Raw genomic sequence first — 21,364 nt, 5'->3', positions numbered from 1 at the left:
AAACTGCTATTCATATTCCTCCAAGCAGACACTCACATCAAAAATGGTGAAATATAGTGGTCTTCATCCCAAAATGTATGCGAGGCAAAACTACAGAAAACATAATAAAGAAAGTGCCAGGGCCCTCTAGGATGGCAGTGACAGACATCCAGTCAGCTTTTGAGCTGGTGATGCCCCACTCCATCCATCCATTATCTATACACACCGCTTTATTTTTATAAGGATCGTGGTGGGGCTGGATCTATCCCAGCAGATTTAAGGCGAAGGCAGGGGACACCCTGGACAGGTCACCAGTCTATCACAGGACTACATATAGAGACAAACAGTCACAGACACATTGGCACCTATAGACAGTTTAGAGTTACCAATTAACCTCTGCATATTTGCGGACTGTGGGAGGAAGCCGGAGTACGTGGAAAAAACCCACTGCGCAGGGAAAACATGCATACTCCATGCAGAAAGATCGCAGGTCCAGGCCAGGACGTGAAACAGGGATATTCTACCTGTGAGGCGACAGTGCTAACCACTGATCCACTACGCAGACCTCAAGCCCAACTCAATACAGAAAATCATTCTCGAAATGATGAATTTAGAAGGAAGGTGTGTTTTGGGGGAGAAGTGGAAGGAGCTGGATAAGATGCATTTACATGCCTATTCAGGGGTCCTCGTCCTGGCTGGGGTCTACAAGTCAAAGGATGAATTAGCAGCCAGTCTGTAGGATGCAGAGACTGTTGTGGAAAAATGTCTTCACAACTTGAGAGTTCTTCAGTTCTGGCTCTAAGTTCTGATTATCTAAAGAGTTTGCAGGTTCAAAAATAATAGCTGCCTAAGTTTCACCAATAAAGGCAGTAAAAAATCAGAGAGTCAATCTTCAGATTCAAAGAAGATGTGTTTATTCCTCAACGTACAGGTCAAACACACTGAGAGATACCCCGGGTTATGTCTGAAGACCCCACCTGATGCCCTGGCTTTTACACTGTTTGGTCCTGGTGGCTCTCCACGCCCCAGGTCCATCCTTCTTTTATGACAGGCCTCCTACATTTGACACCATTATATCACTAGTTTAGGTTCTAATTGTGTCTGGGCTTCTTGGTACTTTCCAAAAAATAATGAGGGATAGACAGTTTCGCCAGGTGGAGGTAGCCCCCCTCCTCCTGGCTCCGCTCCGATCCTCATCAAGCCACTTTATTCATCTTTTTACAGTACATCATCTTTTCTTAGGTACATTGGGTCACACTGACCCAGGTCACATTGACCCAGGAGCACATCATCAGGGTACATCAGACTTTTAGCAGGGCATCTCTTGATCACAGTCTTACATCATACCATTTTAATGAAAAAAACAGAAACTTGTATATACCGATGGAGGCAGTGCAGCATCATAATGACCACAACACCTGTTAAGCACTTATGTAAGCAAAACAACACATACCAAGCTGGCACAGGTCACAGTGACCTGGACGTCTGTGTACACAGGTGTTTGTGTGCTTAGTGCTTAAAAGCCATCTACTACTATAAATGCGATTATTGATTACTGATTATAGTTTATTTATATTGATTTTATTATTGATCATTGATTATTGGGATTTTACCACTACAAGACAGACGGGGCTATATTTCGTGCCACAGTGTCTCTGAAGACAAATCCTCATGACTCATTTGTCTTGATTTTAATTCAGCAGGTCAGTTTGACTTTGAACAAAAGAGGTGTCTCGTGTTGATTTATTAGCATCACTCCATAAATGTTTGGGAATTCTGTGATGTCGAGAGACAGACGAGGAGGCAGACTCAGAGACACTCTGGAGACTCAGATGGCTTAGGTTGAGGATAAGGTTTACTGATATCAAAGAGAAGTAACACAGTGATGTGAGCACCGGCAGCATCAATTCTGAGGATTCTCTTCAACCTTGGGTATATATTGAGTTGGGAGGAATGCCATATTTAGATTACAGCCCAATATGGAGACAACTTGGCTGCTCAGTAACGTCAGACTAAACAATACCTAATCTTAACCAAGTCATGTTGAGAGAGAAGGCCTGAATGAGCTCCAAGCCTCAGTTTGGGAGAAGCAAACAACAACGGGTCAAAGGTGATCACCTGTAGGATAAACTGAGGTGATCTATAGGTTCTACAACTTGAGTTAAGGTGACTGTAGTTGACAGATGCAACCTGCATGATATTGTGGGATGTCTTCAGCTAACAGCTGTGAGGAAATACCTCAATAAGTGGAAAGAGAGTAATTTTTCCTTCACAATAAAAAGAAACAAAATTATTTTATATGTATGCCATTCCAGTGTACATTAAAAATGTTCTAACATGCATTTTTTAAATGAAAAAGGGGTGAATTATCCCCATTGCACCATGATCTGTGAGAGAGAAAGAACACCACTGTACTAAATATTGACTGAAATGGTTACTAGTGGGCTTAACAATGAGATATAAACAATGTCTATTGGGATTTTTTGTTTTCTGACACTTTTTGATGCTGTGGATCAAACTAACCCACAAACATTATTGTTGTTTGTGAGAAACGAACATAACAGGCGGGTTAATGATCAATGAAAATGTTGTCATCTGAACATTTCCACTGAAGAGAAAACTTGTGGTCTGTAATCAAGTCATGCGGTTAACCACAGAACTGTAGCCCTCTGCAACAGCTTAGTTCAGTTCTTTCATTTACAGATGAATAAATGCAAACCTTCTCGCTCTCTTCCCACACTCCTACTGTTACACTTGACAGAAAGACACTGAAGTCCTGAGCAGAGAAACAACAACCTGAACATACCTAAAAGGACCGGTCCCCTGGGAGGAAGGGAATGAAAGCAGCTGAAGGAGTGTTTAAGAAAGGAGCAACAAAGAAGATAATGGGCGTGAGAAAATTTGGTTTTGAAAACACCTTTAGTGGATAACAAAAGAGACATTAGAGTGAAAAGTGTGTGTGTGGGCGGAGACGGGAGATGAAGGATAAAATAAAACACAAAGTGACAGGATACAGCTAAAGGCTATGTTTAATACAAGTAGTTTTATTTGCGTTGGATGAGAAGGAGATAAAACAGGATTAGCCACAGCTGTTTATTTCTACAAAGCTAATCCTTCAGGCTGCTTCACTAATAATTTAAATTTGACCATTTTTCTGCCAAAAAATGCAAATAAAAGCATTGTTATTCTTTTATACTCATACACAGTTTTGTTTCATCTGACATAAATAATAGGATCATTTGATTAAAAATGAACTGAACGATCAACAATCATCAAACAGTAGGAGTGATGTACAGTACTAACTGATTAAATATATCACTGTGGAATACTAATTTTCCTCAAGTGGAAAGAGTTCAGTTTCTGGGAATAATAACTGATGAAAACTTGCACTTAAGAAAATATGTTAACTAGATATAATTATGGAATTCAACAATTTATCTTAGCAATTTCTTAAAATCCTAACTTCTCACAGTTTATGATCTTTCTTTATCTGTCCCAAAGAAACTCATCGGGTCGCCAGATCGACATTAATAATATACATTTTTGTATTTACTTTTCTACAGAAGCTAGAATTCAAAAAAGGAAACATTTGTTGAATAAATTTTACTCTTGGTCCTTCAAAGTTTGCTGTAGTGGTGTGTTTTATTAGTGTTTCCGGTAATACGGTGGATTTACCAACACAGAGTATGGCTCTGCAAAGGTAAGTCAACCTAGAGCATTTTCAGGGTACACATTTCATAGGAGTGTCAGTGGATGGGTCAAAGGGTAGGGAGGGAGCCGTAAGTAAATACCAAGGTGGATAATGGTTATTTTGCATGTAGTTGCTAATCAGTGACCGAGGGTAAAACAACAGAACAAAAGGGTAATTGGATCAAAGAGTCTGGTAAACAATTGAAAATAGCAAAGGTGTGATAACAAAAGGTAAGACTGGGCTCTGACAGACAGTAGCATATGATAAAAGATAACAGAATTGTGGATAACCATGGGAAATGGAGTGACGTGACTCTAAGTATCTGTAGCAAAAGGTCAGCTATTTTCTTCATCATGTTGCATGTTAACCAACTTCTAAAGCTGACAACAGGAGGTCAATTTTCAATGTGATACAGGAGTCAACACTTATTCTAACTGTGTCTTCCTCCTTTAATTTAGTTTTTAGAAATGTTTAAGTGTTTTCTGAAAGATCTAATTCACATACACATCTTCACATCCCATATCTAATGCAAGAAAAGCACTCAGAGAACGCAGTAGTCCACCGAGGCTTCTCAGTCGTATCATTTCTGACAGATAAGCCCTGATAAGTCCACAACGGTCGAATTGTAGTAGGATCACAATGATGTGATCGTCAGCAGGCAACTGACATAGAGTTGACTTGGTGTCATAGTTACGGTGTCACTATCTCGCAGTGGTATGGAAATCTTTAACAAATCTGTGGATCCAGACTATAAGATGCATCACTGTCAAAATTTAATCACTTGGTCCTTACGTCATTTCCCTGAAAATTTAATCCATATCTGTTAGGCTGTTTTTGAGTAATGTTGCTAACAGACAAATGTGCAGCTAGTGAATAGTAATGAGCTGGTGTAACGAATAACACTTAAATTCTTGAAGTTTTGCTCTAAACACAGAATAACTTTTAAAAAGTTAATGCATCATCTCAGCTGTTTAATGCACTAAACAACTGCTGGTATCAAAGTCATCCTTAAGCTCTTTCATTGCTGTTATCATGAATGGCTGCAGTACAAATTTCAGATGGGGGACAGAACCAGACACAATAACATAGTCTTAAATAGTATTTCCTCGAAATGGAGATCATACAACAGGAAAGTTTAAAAAGAGTTTAAATACATTTGGTGTCTCCTCTGTTGATTTATCCGTCCATGTCGTCACACAACATATTTTCCCAGTAGTTACAGTTTTTCCTTGTCACCCCCTTTCTGCCAGTTTAGCTCAGACCCTGCCTGCATTTCTTTTCTGCTTTTCTCTTTCTCCCTCTCTCAGCTGGGGTCTGGAGTCCGACAAAGCTCTCATTATTCAAATGCTACAATGGACTTTGCTGTTACCTAATGCACACACACACACACACACACACACACACACACACACACACACACACACACACACACACACACACACACACACACACACACACACACACACACACACACACTACTGTCTGTTTATACACTGTTGCTGCTTGTATGTGTTTGGAGGAAAACAGCAGCAGCACAATGACATTAATTTGACGTTGTGGATTCCAGTGAGAATTGGAGGGTTACACTAACCCCACTCCACGTGGGTCCGTTCACACGTTACAAGATTAATAGTGCAGCAAAGCTCTGTTCATACCCAGAAACACAGATTGCTCCAAATCTGAAAGAGCATTATTATCCATCTTGATAGCATGTACTGCCAAGTTCATTTAGATTTAATACTACGGTCTGCAGCATTGCATTGTGTTCTCTCCCCAAATGAACTTTACTAAATAGGGCCCAACTCCTGCCGAATTTTGTGTAGCAAAAGTGAATTTGTGCAAGTCGACTCTCTAAACCTGCTCGTCAGGTCTCAGTTCCAGCCCCAAAATGATTAAACAGCTCATCATCTGCAGTACAGAGCTGCCATTCAGCAAAAATACACGAGGGAGAAAAAAAAAAAGTGGTCCAGCCCTGCCAACTAGAGTGGCAAATAAACAGGAGCTCTGGGAAAAGGGGATTGTATTAACAGGAGGACAACCACCTCCAACAGAGGGAGGTAGGAGCACCGTGTGGCTACCAGACTCATCGGCTACCAGGTTCCTGGGAGAATCCTCATGTCCTCCTCCGGGTACATCCGATACCACGGCCTTCTCCTGCCACCCATCGCTCACACCATGGACAGCCTGGAGTTTGCCCAGAATTTTGCTGTGGAGGACTCCGATGTGTTTGCTGTGACTTACCCCAAGTCAGGTATAGTGCATTTGTTCTCAGTGTATTTTGTTGCCACCGGTTTACCAATTTTTGCAGATTTATCCCATCTTTTTGGGCATATACTGTTGGAAGCATAGCCTAATTTAAAGTGGTGCACTTATCAGGATGTAATATTAGAATCGATGTGGGGTTTTTATGAGTAGTCAGAATACATTTCCATGTTTTAGGTGCTCTAGAGCAGCAGAAAACACGCCAGATGTTTCAGGGTCAGGGATTGAGCATTAATGCTGATGTCTGTGTTCCTCACCTGCAACTGTGATGTTAGTCTTTTATTTTTTGTGGTTGATGTTTATGGAAAGATTTTTGATTTTTTGTTTGCTTGTTTTGTGGTTGTATTTACACCCACACACTGGAAGTCAGGTGTTTGTGTCTGCTATAATTTAAAATGCTTTCCTGAACCTGAAGTGGAAACCGGTTAGCACAGAAAACCTGATCCCAAAAAACAAAACACAGATTCATGTGAGGGTATTCTGCGTGTTTCGAAGATTTGTTTGTTTGATAAAAATGCAACACGTGGGTTCTTCATTCAAAAGCAAACGGGCATCACTGCTTGGATCGTCAACACTGTTCACAGTTTGATTGGCCTGGTCCAAGTTGCAGGGTGGAGAGATCCCTGCCCTGATCAGGAAGTTCTGTGCTGCGTTCAGGTGACCCTCGAAAAGCAGATTTTTTCCACAATATTACTTTTGTTTCCGTTGATTTGGCTCGTAATCTGGTTAAAAAATAATAAAGTACTATGTGAGATGATTGAAACTTAAAGTAGAATCGAGAATATTCGATATTTCTAGTCTTTATGTGCGCTCAGTTGGATTTTTCCCATGTAGATGAACGTAGCAGTGTAGCCTTTAGTTTTTCGCGTTTTTTGCAGTGGTTTGTTTTTCTGTCTGCAAACATGTCGGCTACAGAAACGATGTACATACTCCATCACGGACTTCTGCTTCCCACTGAGACTCACTCCACAGACAGTCTGAAGTTTGCGCACGAGTTCCGGTTTAAAGACGATGATGTTGTTGCTGTGACATACCCGAAGTCAGGTCAGTGCTGCTGTCACGGACTCAAACGGATTTTACTGCAAAGAAGGGTCGAAATTTAAACGTTGTCATGATTCTTGATGTGTATTGTTTGGGTTTAGAGTGAGCTGTTGTGGTCCGTGGAGTTAAAATGAAAAAAAGAAAAGAAAAAAACTACAATGATGGAAACTAGTTTCTCTATCAGGATTTTTTTTTTTTTTTAAAGGTTTTTTGCTGTTCAGCGTTTTCTCAACGTCAGTGTAATCTGGCATTCATGACAGGAGTTTACAAAACGAGTCTTTGATGTCAAAGTGAAAACTTAAAAAAAATTACAAAGTCATTTTAATTAATTGTAACTATAAAATGCAAAATAAGTAGTATATGTGTTCAATCCCTTTAAAGTGACTCAGCCAGTTGGTGCTAAATGTCACACAGGTAGTGGAACTGGTATCATCTGAATGCTAGGGCTGGCCCGAATAGCAGTTTCTGGGCTCAGGATATTCGGGCCCTATTAATGACGAATATCCGAATATTAGGTCCACTCTGACGAATATTCGGGTCTCAAAATTAATATCCTGATACCACCTTCAGGACCGAATATTCGGATATTCGAATATTCGGGTCCAGCCCTACTGAATACGGTGAATGTGTTTCAGTGATTGTAGTATAAACCTGTATCTGGAAGCTCTGGTTACTGGTGAGTCAGTATTCCTTGCTGTATCATCATCATGAAGACAAAAGAGCACTCAGAGCAAGTCTGTGAAAAGGTTATTGAAAATATACATATGGAAATGGATACAAGAAGTCCAGTTAAATCCATCATTAAGAAATGGAAGGATTATGGAACATGCATGAATGTTACTTGAACAAACTGTCCTTTAAAACTGAGTGACTGTACAAGAAAGAGATGATTGAGGGAGGCCACCAAGACATCTATGACTCCTCTGAAGGAGTTAAAAAGCTGCTGCAGCTTAAATGTAAAACACTATTCATACAACAACGGACTCTTAATCAATTCAGAACAATGTGGGAATGCAAACCTGAGGAACTGTTATGTGGACATTTAAATATCAGAAATCTTGGGAATAAACATGAGCAGCTAGAACACCTCCTGATTGACTAAAACATTGATTGCCTTGGATTGTCAGAAACCCAGTTAAAACAAACATCAGCAGAAGCCTTGGTAACAATGCCTGGCTGCCATGTGTTCAGAAATGATACTGTGGGAGGGAGTACTGCTGTATGTTAAGAATACCTTGTCCTGTAAACAGCTTGTATGGTTGAGTGACATTAAGTTTGACTGTGTTGGTGGGGACATCACACTATCCAAGGAGATGTCTCTTATCCTAATTTGTCTATACGGACAACCATAAACCAAGGTAGAATTCTATGACGAGCTGAAAAATATGTTTAACATGTGAGATCACAAAAAAAGAGGTCGCTGTCATAGGTGACTTCAACATCAACTGGGATGACCAATGGAGTAGGAAAACTCTCACACTACAGATCTTTATAATTTAACGTCATTCCTAGGAGTCAATCAGTAAACCTCAGTGAAGCCCTAAAATCTGTAGACTGGGAGGAAACATTATCTTCAAACAATATAGATATCAGTTATAAAGCTTTTGTGGATAAAATCAAAGAGGTGATGTCATTGTTTGCTTGCAGGGCAAGGTGTAGGAGCCAGAAGATACAGAATCTACCATTGTTAGACCAAAACTGCAGAAACGTATTGAAATCAGGGGATGCACTACTCAAGAAATGTCTGAAGTCAGGACTGTCCACTGATAGGCTAAATTATACACATGCACACAACAAAACCATACAAAATTTAAAAAGGGCCAAAGCAAACTTTTTTATTTCCATCATAGATATTGTCAAAGGTAATGGGAAAAAACATGGAAGATTTTAAGTAAACTACTAAGTAAACAAGACAAACGGGAGACTAAAACCCCTGAATTAGTAGTGAATAACGCCCTGGTCAAGGACCCTATGGCAGTGGCCAAAGTATACCAGAGACTGAAGTAACAAGGATTGTTTCAGCTCTTAAAATTTCCAAAGCCAAGGATGTCCATGGTATAGACTAGAGGTCGACCGATAGAACGGCCGGCTGATATTTTGGGCCGATATATGGACTTTTTTCAATATCGGCCATCGGCCGATATTTACAAATAAAAAGCCGATTTGTGATCAGGCACCTGTACGGGCAGCTGCCGCGACCGCTTTTCCCTTAGAAGGACCCCCGGCACTCAGAGAGCGGAGCATGAGCGGAGTGAGTGAGCCAGGCAAAAACAAGCCTCGCTCCACACCTGCTTATTTGGTAAAAAAAAACAGATAAGAGATTTGTTTCTTGGTAAGAGAGAAAATGCAATGTTGATTTAGCCTTTAAAAGTCTTTACTGTGTGATCATCAAACTGTAAAAGTTAGCCGTTTAAGTTTTAGCATCAGCCTCAGGCATACAAGCAAGTGAGAAAGTGAAAGTAAATCTGTGGATGCACTGTGTGTGTGTGTGGTGTGCGCCTATGCCCAGAGCGAGGCTGCTGCATGTCCCTCATCTGCACACCCAGCGTCCATATGTTTATATTATCTAATTATACTAGCAAACAGCAAACAGCTGCTAGTATAATAAAATAAGTTTGACTGCGTTGGTGGGGGATCACACTATCCAAGGAGATGTCTCTTATCCTAATATGTCTATACGGACAATGTTGAAAAGCAGTAAAAGTGGAAGAACTTCTAAGGGGGGCAAATATTTAGTGCCATTAGAGAGACAGATGTCTCCGGGAGCTTTGATCAAACTAATATTCCCAAGCAGTGTTGAACGTGTTTGTTTTTTGAGATAGAAGACAAGCTGCTTCTCTCCAGTTAAGCTGTTGATTATCTAATATCAGTGTCTCAAAGAGCTTGATCAAGGACCTTTTCTGTTTGAAACAGCCTCCCAGAAAAGGATCAAGTTTGATATGAACAGAACATTTTATACAGTATGGTGAAATGTGATTGGTTACAGAACACATAGTGCACATATATGTCCATATCTCTTGGCACACGATTCATGCAATCTCCAGGAGCTGCACCCTGTAAAAAGAACCCTCCAATAACCCTCTTTCCGCTCTCTACCGGCTAGTCTTATTCCTTTGTTAGCTGTGATGTGATGCAGCTTCTGATGGTGTCTCATAGGGAGCATTATTATGGTTTCCACCTTTAAACAACCTTGAATTTAGCAGTTTCAGTGCAACTAGTTGTGACCTTATAAGGAAATAGGAATATACTGTGAAGCAAAGCCAATCTTTCTATCTTTTTGGTGTGTGTGTGTGTGTGTGTGTGAACACACTCTTTGTACTGATGGGTGTGTGTGTGTGTGTGTGTGCGTGTGCGTGTGCGTGTGCGTGTAGCTATAACTTTCCAGCTTGACCTGTCTGTATCCATCATGTATTTCACCCTTCAGAACCTGGGTTAATGCTCTCCCTCTATTCAAGTCAACACAACTCATACATTAATTACACAATAAATCATTATTAATATCAATATTGTAATACTCATATGTGATATCAGTTTCAGTGTTCAGCTAGCAGTGCCTTAAAAAATAAATCCTAAAAGCAGATAGTAGTAATAATAATAGCTTTATATGTATTGCACTACACATGCAGAATGAACGCTTAAGAGGCCAGAGTACATTATATCTGATCCCCAGTTATATCTGGGGATCAGATATAATGTATATATATAAAAAAATCCATAAAATAGTCAGGAACTACTCCATTTACAGATAAAACTAAAAGAAAAATCTTAAAGTAGACTTTAAATTGAACAGGGAGCCAATGAAGAGAGACAGCTGTGCTTTTTTGTCTAGTTTTGGTGAGAAGACACACCGCTGCATTTTTGATCAACTACAGTTTGCTTTAAAGATTTTTTTTGAGAGGCAAGACAAAAGTGTTACAACAGTCTAGTCAGCTAAAAATCACAGCATTAAGTGTTTTGGTGCTGTCATTGGATAGAAAAGGTTACACATATTTTTGAGATAGCAAGATTTATTTCTAGTGATGTTTCACACCTGGGAGTCAAATGATAGAACAGATTTTTGGCTCAGAATAGGCCTCTGGAAGCTGACTACACACAACAGTAACACTTTGTTTTCACATAGCTTTTAGTATGTACGGGGGTTAACCTGATCATAATCTGTATGGGAACCTCCATGATGTCTGATGTGTTTGCATAACTCTTGCATGTGTTTTTTCTGGTTTGGAATTTGCCTGGAGTACGCTGAAAAAATTTAGTTTTGTAGTGGATTTTTAAAGAGGCCACATTATGAGGGGAGTTGGAAAACTAAAGTCAATAATAAGCTACAGTACAAAGAAGGAGGCTTTAGCACACTGCTTAATGCACAGGCTTTCATTGTGCAAACACATTAATGTTTAAACACCAGAGTGTCCTCATCTCATAACTCTGATGGAGACACTGTCATGTTGAAATGCTAGTCTTAAGCTTTTCAGTTACAGGAACCTCCTCACTTCCTGCTCACCAGCATTATTGGTCCTATTTTGTCACCACAATTCTCCAGTAGCAAAAAAATGGATAATGCAAAAGTGATCAAATTAGAATTCTCTCACATGGCCAGAGTGAAGTTGCCATTCATCAGTAAACAAATACATTTCCTAGGGGCCATGGACAGCATATTTAACGGTATTACTGACACCAAACAAACCTGTGAGCATGATCAGTTTGTATACAGCGAAGAACATGAGTCTGTGTTGCCTCATCTGGCAGAAATATGCATTTTCCTGTTTTTTTCTGAAATGAAACTGCAAAAATCCATCGATGCAGGAAAAACCCTTCAAAAGATAGGTTGAAAGATAGACTCCAGTCAGCTTTATTTCATACAGAAACCCCCAAATAAGAGTTCTTAAAGAGCTGACAGACCTGACTTTCAGATGCCACTAACTGCCAGCTAATACCAAGAATTCTTCCCTGATGAAAACCATTTTTGGCTCATGGACACTGCCTGAAGCAGTTGTTAGTTAAGTTTCTGTACTGAGGACCGTGCAGTCATTAATTGAGAGGTTTCATGCCTGAACTGATGTGAGATGTGACTTAATACATGATATTTTCTGTTTTTTGGTTTCCAGTTGGCTTTGCTTATCTATGGAGCCGCACACCATCCTGCAAGGGCATAAGATCATGGCTTTATTTAGGGGCAGATATTAAAATGCCACAGTGGAATTAACTGTTATCTAATGTACTTACAGACACCCCCATACTTTCTCTGCAAATGCACTGTTGCTGCTTCCTGAAAAGCATCATGTTTGGCTGCAATGATACATTAGCTTGAAGTTATGGATTCTGGTGAGAGTTACAGTGACTCTGGGATCAGGATGGCACCAACTCTGCTCCATGTACGCCAATTTACACTTTCAAAGATTAATATATTCAAATAAATATGCACAGTTCAGCTGACTTTCACTTGTGGTTTTGCACAGAGAAGAACACCCACATATTTAATCAGGTCAGAGACAGAAAACATAGAAACTGAAAATGCTGACGGTTGTTCCCAAGAGACAACTTCATTAACACAACAGCAGCTTGTATTGTTTGTGGCTCGTGAGTGTCATGTGTGCTCAAATGTTTTTACCTCCTGACTCCTAATCAGGGTAATGGGTTTCGAGACTAAAATACATACAGAATAAAATGGAAACTATACAATCTTCGAGGAAAATCCACCTCGTTGCAGATTTTTGGGGGACAGAAACACTCTACATTGATTCCTCTAAATTGCCATGAAGACACGAGACTTGAATTGAAGGCTCATGAGGAGCCACTTTTTGGAGGCTCATAGGACTTTGTCATTTGACAATTTCCTTGTAAATTGAACACAGTGTTTACAATATAGAATTAGCTCCTATTGCTATATAGTTATTGAGTCAAACTTCATGCACTTTGCAGCAGGAAGTGTTTTTAGCTAATTTTTCATATGCAGTTATCTCCGTTTTGTCTGAGCGGTGCCCACAAACTTAGACTCTCAAAATCCTTGATTTCGATTGTATCATGTTTCTTCATCTCTCTGTTGGTGTCTTTTCATTGAAGTATTATTTCCTCCACCTGTCATATCTGCAGGTACTATCTGGATGCAGGAGATCCTCCCGCTGGTGCTGAATGGGGGAGATCTGACCCCGATCCACACCATTCCTAACTGGGACCGAGTCCCGTGGCTGGAGGAGAGCAGGCTGGCGTTGGTCGTGGATCAGCTGGTGTCTCCTCGGGCGCTGGTCTCACATTTTCCCTACAACCTCATGCCTCCTTCCCTCTCCACCTCCAAAGCCAAGGTAAACTTTTGGAGATCTGGTTTGATAAATTTGTTCCATATTTAATATAAGACACTATTATATGTTTGCATTTGTATTTGTGCTGTAGGTGATTTATGTCATGAGGAACCCGAAGGACCTCGTGGTGTCCTCGTACTACTTCCACCAGATGGCTGAATTCCTTGAGGATCCGGGAACATTTGATGAGTTCATGGACAAATTCCTGGAGGGCAGAGGTCAGAGGTTACATCCCATGTGAAGACTTTACTTAGAGAAGTGTACAGATGTTCCTCAGTAGAGGGAAATTAGGTTCTGCAGCCTAATTTCAGCAGCTCGCTTCAGATTTTCCGATGTCATGTGAAAGATGTCTATGTTTGCTGCCTGAGCAGAACAGTGCGTTATTGCAAACCTATAGTGGTTCATTGTCTGTGTCGTCTGCAGTGCTGTTTGGAAAATGGACGGACCACATGAAGAGCTGGATGAACACGGAGCTGGGGGACAGAATAATGTACCTCACATTTGAAGAAATGCTTCAGGTAAAACACTTCCCAGAGCTTTTTGTAAACAAAGTATTTCATTGCTTTCCCCTTTAAAAAAAGAGTTGGCTGTAATCTCAAAGCATTAAATATACTTTTAAAAAATTTGTCCAACATACTGCATTTTGGAACAGTGTCGGAATGCTGCATTGACGGTGTGTCTGCTACAGTTCAGACAGACAATTTTTCAATGTGTTAATATTGTGCGTTTCGACATGAAATGACAATTTTTTAAGAAGATCAGTCATATTAAAATAGCCCAAAATCCCCAAATCTGAATGTATTACTTGATATTGAACCACACAAACTTAAACTTCCAATGTTTGTCATAAATTTAATATCCATATGTCTCCTTCCAGGACCTGCCTGCAGCTCTCAGGCGTATTTCAAATTTCTTGGGCCGCAATCATAGTGAAGAAGTCATTCAGAAGATAGCAGAGCATTGTTCTTTCAAGGCCATGAAGAGCAACACAATGTCCAACTTCAGCCTGGTCCCAAAGGTGTACATGGACAACGACAAGTCTCATTTCTTCAGAAAAGGTGAGGCTCCATGTGTCTTTATTAGCCTGACTGAGGACGACAGGTTAACTCAGGTTGGCCGTCAAAGATTTAATGAGATTTAATCAGACGTCTGTTATTAAAATTTTCTGGATTTTTAAGAGGCTGCATAGTGGCTCAGTGGTTTGCAACGTCGCCTTGCAGCTAAAAGTCCCGGGTTTGTGTCCTGGACTGGGCCTGGGATCTTGTTGCATGGAGTTTGCATGTTCTCCCTGTGCATGTGTGGGTTTTCTCCAGGTTCTCCGGCTTCCTCCCACAGTCCGAAAATATGCTGAGGTTAATTGGTAACTCTAAATTGCCTGTAGGTGTGAATGTGAGTGTGTTTGTCTCTATGTTTAACCCTGTGATAGACTGGTGACCTGTCCAGGGTGTCCTCTGCCTTCACCCTAAGTCAGCTGGGATAGACTCCAGAGGATGAGAATTAGGCGATGTATAGATAATGGATGGATGGATTTTTAAGATTTTTTTTTATCTCTTCAGAGTGTTCTTACGCTTTTGTTACTTTATCTTACCGTGTGCTTTTGTGTCAGGCATCGCTGGAGACTGGGAAAACCATTTCAGCTCAGAGCAACTGGCCCGATTCAAATCAGTCATTCGGAAAGAGCTGGAGGGTGAAAGCTTCTCTCTGCCGTGGAGCATGGACTGACCAAGAGCTGGAGCAAAGTAAAACCCTGATCTGAAATGATTCATACATTCAGTCATTACTGGGCCAAAATGTGCATAATTACTTTTAGTGTTGATTGTTGGGAAAGAGCATTTTTTTGACATTGTTAATGTGTCATCTTCAAAAGGTTTCAAGTTCTCAGGACTGACCTGCACATACAAAAACCTTAAGCATGAATGAAACATCTCTACAGATACAGAGTAGATGAGATATTTTGTGTCCAGGATGTAAATGCTGCATTAACAAAAGCTCAGCCTGGACATTAGACTCACTTGTTAATTGGCAACAAAGAAATGCTTCTATAACACTGATCATTTGTATCTCCCACCTCTGCTTATTGCACATTTATACTGCAGCACCGGCCTAATTTAGTTACTTTTCTGTTACTTAACATGATTAAAACATGATTTTGTGCTAAGTTGTGTAAAAATCATCCAAGTACATGCTAAATATTGTCTTTAAAAATGTGTTTTCTTACTAATAAGCAATAACTGGGCAACAAATATGGCATTTTATTTATGGGGACAAGCTGCAAGGAGCTACTTCATAATTACGGTTCAATGCAGTGACAGACTTTGTTGATTTTTAAATGAAAAGAAGTGAATACAACCCCTGCAGTAAACGTGACATTAGAAACTGAGTATTTACTTTAAATGATAATGCACAGAAACCTTCCTTCCTGTTCTAAAATGCTTAGATTTAACTCTGCATTGTTGCCTCTTTTAGTACATGCAGATTTGTGAATCTTGCTGCAGTTCTGGTTCATCATCTCACCTACAACTCTGCTCAAAGTTCAGTCAAAAGTCATTGAGTATTGAGTCAGTACTTGATAATCTTTAGTATACATCACAACTCGCTTTTTGTAGCAGCACGGCATTTTTCTGTTCTTGATTTAGTAATTCTCAACAACTCTTCCTTACTTTAGCATTCTATGTTGGATTTTTGAGGTTTGAGGTCATTTTTCTGTTGCAGAAATCAGCCTCCTTCACTGAGTGACTGGTTTTAACAATAGCAATTCTTGTTGTCTTACGATGTCAGTTAAAGTTGAACTTGTTCTTCAATTATAGTTTTAGTGTATGCCGGAGGGACTTTATGTTCTTCTTGTCACTTCAAAAATCAACAAAACGCATAATAAACCCAGTGATGTCCAAACTTATGCACACAACTGTACACAGTAAAAGCTTAATTATTAAATATACTGGTGACTGATTTTTTTAAGTCATGAAATGCAGGTAATTTGTGTATTTGTGGGGTCGATTACTGTTTTACAAATCAAGAGAAATTTTACCTAAAAATGATGTGATGTAGAGCAGTTAGCTGAGTATTTGACTACAGGATTTGTTTTTACTGCTTTAACTCAATATTCTTCCATTACAATGTGCAAAACTCTCTATTATACATGGTTTTAACTCACATTTCACCCTTCAATGAGGATTTTCTTTTACTGGATGATTATTATGATGATGTTTTGACTTTTTATTATTACTGCATTTCTATTACTTGTTGCACATTTGCTAATTAAAGTATACACTAAATAAAGAGCAGTAGGAACTGTTTCTCCTTATGTTCTGCTTGCTTATAAGAGCCAGGAAATAAAGTTAAGGCAGAAGTTGAAACTTGGACGTATGAGTGAGGTCCAACGAGACTGGGATATTAGTTTCCAACAATGCTGTTAGAAAAATTGCTGTTAGATTTTTTTTTTTAATTAAATGCCCACAAATCCAATACTATCCGCACGGCTGAGAAAAATAGGACTTTTTGTTAGGCGAGTGACCAAATTAATGTGATTATCCTGCATGCTGCAGCTCCTGTAGCCTCATTTCCAGCCTGCACAGACTGAAAGGCCTCGTCTGCACACATCAGACCATAGACAGCTGCTTCCAGAACAAGCTCAGACAAGTCGACATACATCCTACCTTCAAGGCACAAAATACCAAGGAGCTGATGTACAGTACCGGCAGACACATGAAAAGTCAGGCAAGCTGCAGACAGATGTTTTACTGGGATGTTTATGGAGAGAATCAGAGAAAAAAACAACACAGATTCATGTGTTTGTTCTCTCTGTTTTCTGACACAACCTTAAAATTGAACAGTAATTAAAGCAGGTTTTGTGAAACAAACATTACAGAGTAAAAGTTAACAGCAGCTGACAGGCCTCATCTTTTTCCACCTCCACATGCAATAGAGACATGGAGCAGTGGAATACCATGTTTAAGTGCTGTTGTTTCAGAAAACAGCATTCCCTGGAAACTGAAGGCAAACACATCCAAACATTCGTCTCCATGCAGACGACAGCTGTGGCTGGAAGAACACAAACACACTCAGCACTGAGGAACACACACAACAATTAGAAAAACTAGCAGGATTGATACAAATAACTGACTGTTACAAAATATAGGAAGCAATTTAAATGTTTTGCAGATCTTATTTATTTGAATTATATTTGATTCGACCAGCAGATGGCAGTAAAACATCTTTGCTGTGTGCAGATCCTCAGTAACCATTTCAAATACAAACACAGTTAATCATAAATAGATGAGGCTGAAGACAGGCAGGCAAGTACAGACTGGTACATTCATAGACACAAACACAGAATAATAATAATAATAAAACACTTATCTGTAGGGAAAACTGCGCCTGTTGAAACAAGACAGTCCTGCATTTGAAGGCACTAGAAATCTTATCTTCCAGTCCTAATACTTTTCATTCTAGTAGCCTGCAGTGCTATATAAAAGAAGTCAAACTTGTCAGAAGTTCAAAAATAATAAACATGATTTTAACATGAGTTATTACTGAACTTGTATCTACATGGAATATTTTGCAAAAGGAGCCCTGCAGTCTTGAAAAAGCTGGTAAATACTAGTATAAAGTATTAGATCTATAGATAAATAATATTCCCACTCAGATTCTCAAAAATCTTTAATAGCTCCATAATTTTAATCTCAAAACCTGACAAATTTGAAAAGCGCCCAGATAAGAGGTGACCAGTTAGCCGCAAATTCAGTCCTGGATTGATTCATGTCATTGTCGGACGCTCTCTTTCCCCAAAATTCACTAAATAAAAATGACCCCAGAAAAATATTCTTTAAAGATAAAGTGCATCACAAATGACAAATAAGAAATAGGCTTGAAGGGCTGTTGCCATTACCATTTTTTTCTAATTCTTCAACTTCACCTTACAGTTTAAGTTTGTCATAAGAATAAACAAAATGAAGGCAACAAATTTCTTTATGCAACATAAATAAATGTTTACATGATGTTATGTCACACATTTTACCTTGTTTTAGTCCATGTGTTATAGAAAAGACTCAAACAAGACTGAATATTAATATTGCTCTAATACAAATCAGTGCAATCTAGCTTCAACATACTGTATATGAGTGTGTTAAATGAGAAACTTTATTTCTATAAACTGAAAATATTAATGTGATAATCTTCTGTTGGTCATTTTATTGAACACAACAGCTGCTTTAACATCTGTTTCATCCAGTTTGCGGGTTGTTTACTGCCATTTCTACATGTGCGCATAAATCCAAGGCACTTCCACCACATGACAGTTTCTTTAACCCTGACTGAGGAAATTTAAATAAAGTTGACAAAAAATGTTAATATTGTTTTTGAACGTTCTACTTGAACAAAAATAATCATTGTTTTTGTCCTTAATATTGGTGTTAAAATGTTCACATTATTGTGATATAGTCAGCGTTCAAAAAATGTTAATATTGTACAACTATAAATGCAACATGTAGGGTATATTCAGGGCCAGTTTGTTTTCCTTATCACATAAAATGGCAAAATGAATAAAGCAGAGATTTTGGTGGAACAATTAAGGTAAAATTAACATAAGAATGGTAAATTCCTTAATACCAAAGTTATCTTGTCAGTCTAATTGATGCTGGAAACCTCTAGTGACAAACACCAGTTATATTTTATTTACATTTGTAACAAGTTGCTCCTCTTCTAACATTAAATGCAAATACAGAAGATCTCAAAAAAAAATCTTAAATCCTTAAAAAGATAATTTTCAGTGATTACTTACTGACTAAATGCCTAAACCAGGTGTTAAACCTTCTACTTCAACACAAATAATCATTGTTTTTGTCCTCAAAATTAGTTTTAAATGTTCACAATATTGTAGATTCATTTCTAGGTGAAGTTGGCTAGTAGAGCAGCTGTGTGTGTTTGTGTGTGTTTGTTTGTGCATTCATCTCCCCTGAGTTTTGACACTACATCAATTACATGGTGGCCTTTTGTGCCTGGAGGGGTGGGGTGTGTGTGTGTGTGTGTGTGTGTGTGTGTGCGTGCGTGCGTGCGTGCGTGCGTGCGTGCGTGCGTGCGTGCGTGCGTGTGTGTGCAGGCAGACGATGGGCTCCAGGACACCCACTTCGCTGCCGCCTTGTGCCCACTGGTCCTGCCCTGGGCTGCCCACAGGATGCAAGACCACTTTGATGCCCTCTTCTCATCAACATGGACACACACACACACACTTACAGTACACAAGATAGCCAATAACTCCTCAGAAGGTCTGTAATCTTTAAAGTTTCTAACAGTCAGTCAGCCAAGTCTTCTTAAGTCTGCTGACTTCCGCCGCCCAAAGCAACGCTCACATTTATCCGATGAAGCTTCACTCAGAGTGTTTTTAATCAGCTGCAACATGTGGAATCGGCTCAAGACTTTGATAAATTCACAGAAATCTTTGATCTTGTGTCTGTTGCAAGTGTCCCTTTTTTATTCTGCTCACTAAGCTGCAACAAGTTGTTGCTTGGATATGTGCACAGGTGTGAACTTGATCTCCAAAGTACCATCAAGTTTGATTTGTTGTTCTGCAGGACCTGTTGTTTCTATTTGGGACCTACTTAAATTTTTGTATATATAGTCTGTATCCTCCCTTTTGTTTAAAAGGGTTAATTGTACATTTTGGGCAATACAGTTGTTCACTTTCTGGTTGAGAATTTAAAGAAATGAAGTTGTACCAAGCAGCCAGTTATCCTAGCTTAGCAAAAGACTGAAAACACAAAAACTCACCAGTTAGTTAAGTCTTGTTTAATTTGCACAAAAAAGGAAGTGTAAAAACAGTTTGCATTTGATAGGCAGGCACAATGATAATAATAATAATCATTTTATTTCAATGTAACTTTTTAAAACAAGGTTTCATAAAATGCTGTGAAAACAGCGTAAGTCAATAATAATAATAATAATAATCATTTTATTTCAATGTAACTTTTTAAAACAAGGTTTTATAAAATGCTGTGAAAACAGCGTAAGTCAATAGTCAAGTTGTGTTAAAAAGTTCTTAATAAACAGCAGCCATTAAGCCAAAGTGATTTCCAGTAAAGTAGATAGATCGGCAAATTTACCCAACAACTTTAAATATTAAGTTAAGACCCTTCAGTGTTATTTAAAATACTAATTTATCATACTAAATTAAATAATAAGGTTAAGGCCTTACAGTATTGGTAATTATACTTTATAAACACCTTGTAAAATGCATCAATTCAACACTGTTGTTTTACTATGAATTGAACAAGATGTAACATACGTGATGTGTAACAGTGTTAAATGTGCTGGTGTCCTAGTTGCTGTTTCCTCTGGTTTCCAGCATTCAAGGCCCATTGACCAGCAGCTACTGTTTACTGTCTGGACACAAGACAGTCTGTATCTGAGCGAAGAGAGTGAATAAATGTACATCTTTCCTAAAACGTACTCTTATAGTGACAAATTGAAAAAAACAATCTGCGTGTTCATACCGTACATAGACACGCCCTGAAGGCCTGACAGTGAAGAAGCCTTCAAATGGAAACTACTTACAACTGCATACATTAAACCTGCATTCCCTGAGGCAGACTATTTAATCCATCGGACTTCTGTGTCATTTGCATTTGCTAAATCGACCCTGCTGGCGTCTTTGTCAGACACATTCAGCCGGCTGCCAGCCTTCCCCTGGGTCATATAGGCTACTGTAGACAGCTGCAGACAGACCAGCGATAACATACAGTACAGCATCTAAACATCCTCTCCTCCCTTTCTGTATGACACAGGAATGTCATCAGGAAGGCCAATGAACCACCACCGTCTAGTTACGTACAACGTATGACATAATCGACCTTTTGTCACGTCTTGACCTTTTGCTTCATGAATACGACACGCGCTTTTGGTCTGTATTCAACTGTTGTATAAGTCAGTGTTTATGAGTAGGTATGAATGAAGGGTGTGTTGTGCATCCTGTAAATAGATTAATCGTGGCACTAGATAGAGATTCAAGATTCAAGAGGTTTATGGTCATATGCACAGAAAATGAGACAGTTACACTGAACAATGAAATTCTACACAGTTTTGAAAAGAACTAAAGCAATTTTAA

At 39.2% G+C, this 21,364-nt stretch overlaps 1 protein-coding gene across 2 annotated transcripts; it reads left to right on the top strand.

Moving 5' to 3' along the window:
- Window positions 1–5,693: 5,693 nt before the first annotated feature.
- On the top strand, window positions 5,694–16,562 carry sult2st3 (sulfotransferase family 2, cytosolic sulfotransferase 3). Of its 2 annotated transcripts, none has more exons than XM_023296645.3 (6): window positions 5,694–5,921; window positions 13,061–13,269; window positions 13,358–13,484; window positions 13,690–13,784; window positions 14,144–14,324; window positions 14,873–16,562. In XM_023296645.3, the coding sequence occupies exons 1-6, from the start codon at window positions 5,786–5,788 to the stop codon at window positions 14,986–14,988; spliced, it is 864 nt and encodes a 287-aa protein (XP_023152413.1). In that variant the 5' UTR covers window positions 5,694–5,785; the 3' UTR covers window positions 14,989–16,562. The 2 variants fall into 2 exon arrangements, with proteins under 2 accessions (XP_023152413.1, XP_023152412.3); XM_023296644.3 differs by lacking the exon at window positions 5,694–5,921 and adding an exon at window positions 6,616–6,976.
- Window positions 16,563–21,364: the final 4,802 nt, after the last annotated feature.

This window comes from Amphiprion ocellaris, chromosome 9 (genome assembly GCF_022539595.1).
Source record: "Amphiprion ocellaris isolate individual 3 ecotype Okinawa chromosome 9, ASM2253959v1, whole genome shotgun sequence".
NCBI lineage: Eukaryota > Metazoa > Chordata > Actinopteri > Pomacentridae > Amphiprion > Amphiprion ocellaris.
Note: the sequence above shows the minus strand (reverse complement) of the source record. Positions and strands in the feature narration are given on the sequence as shown.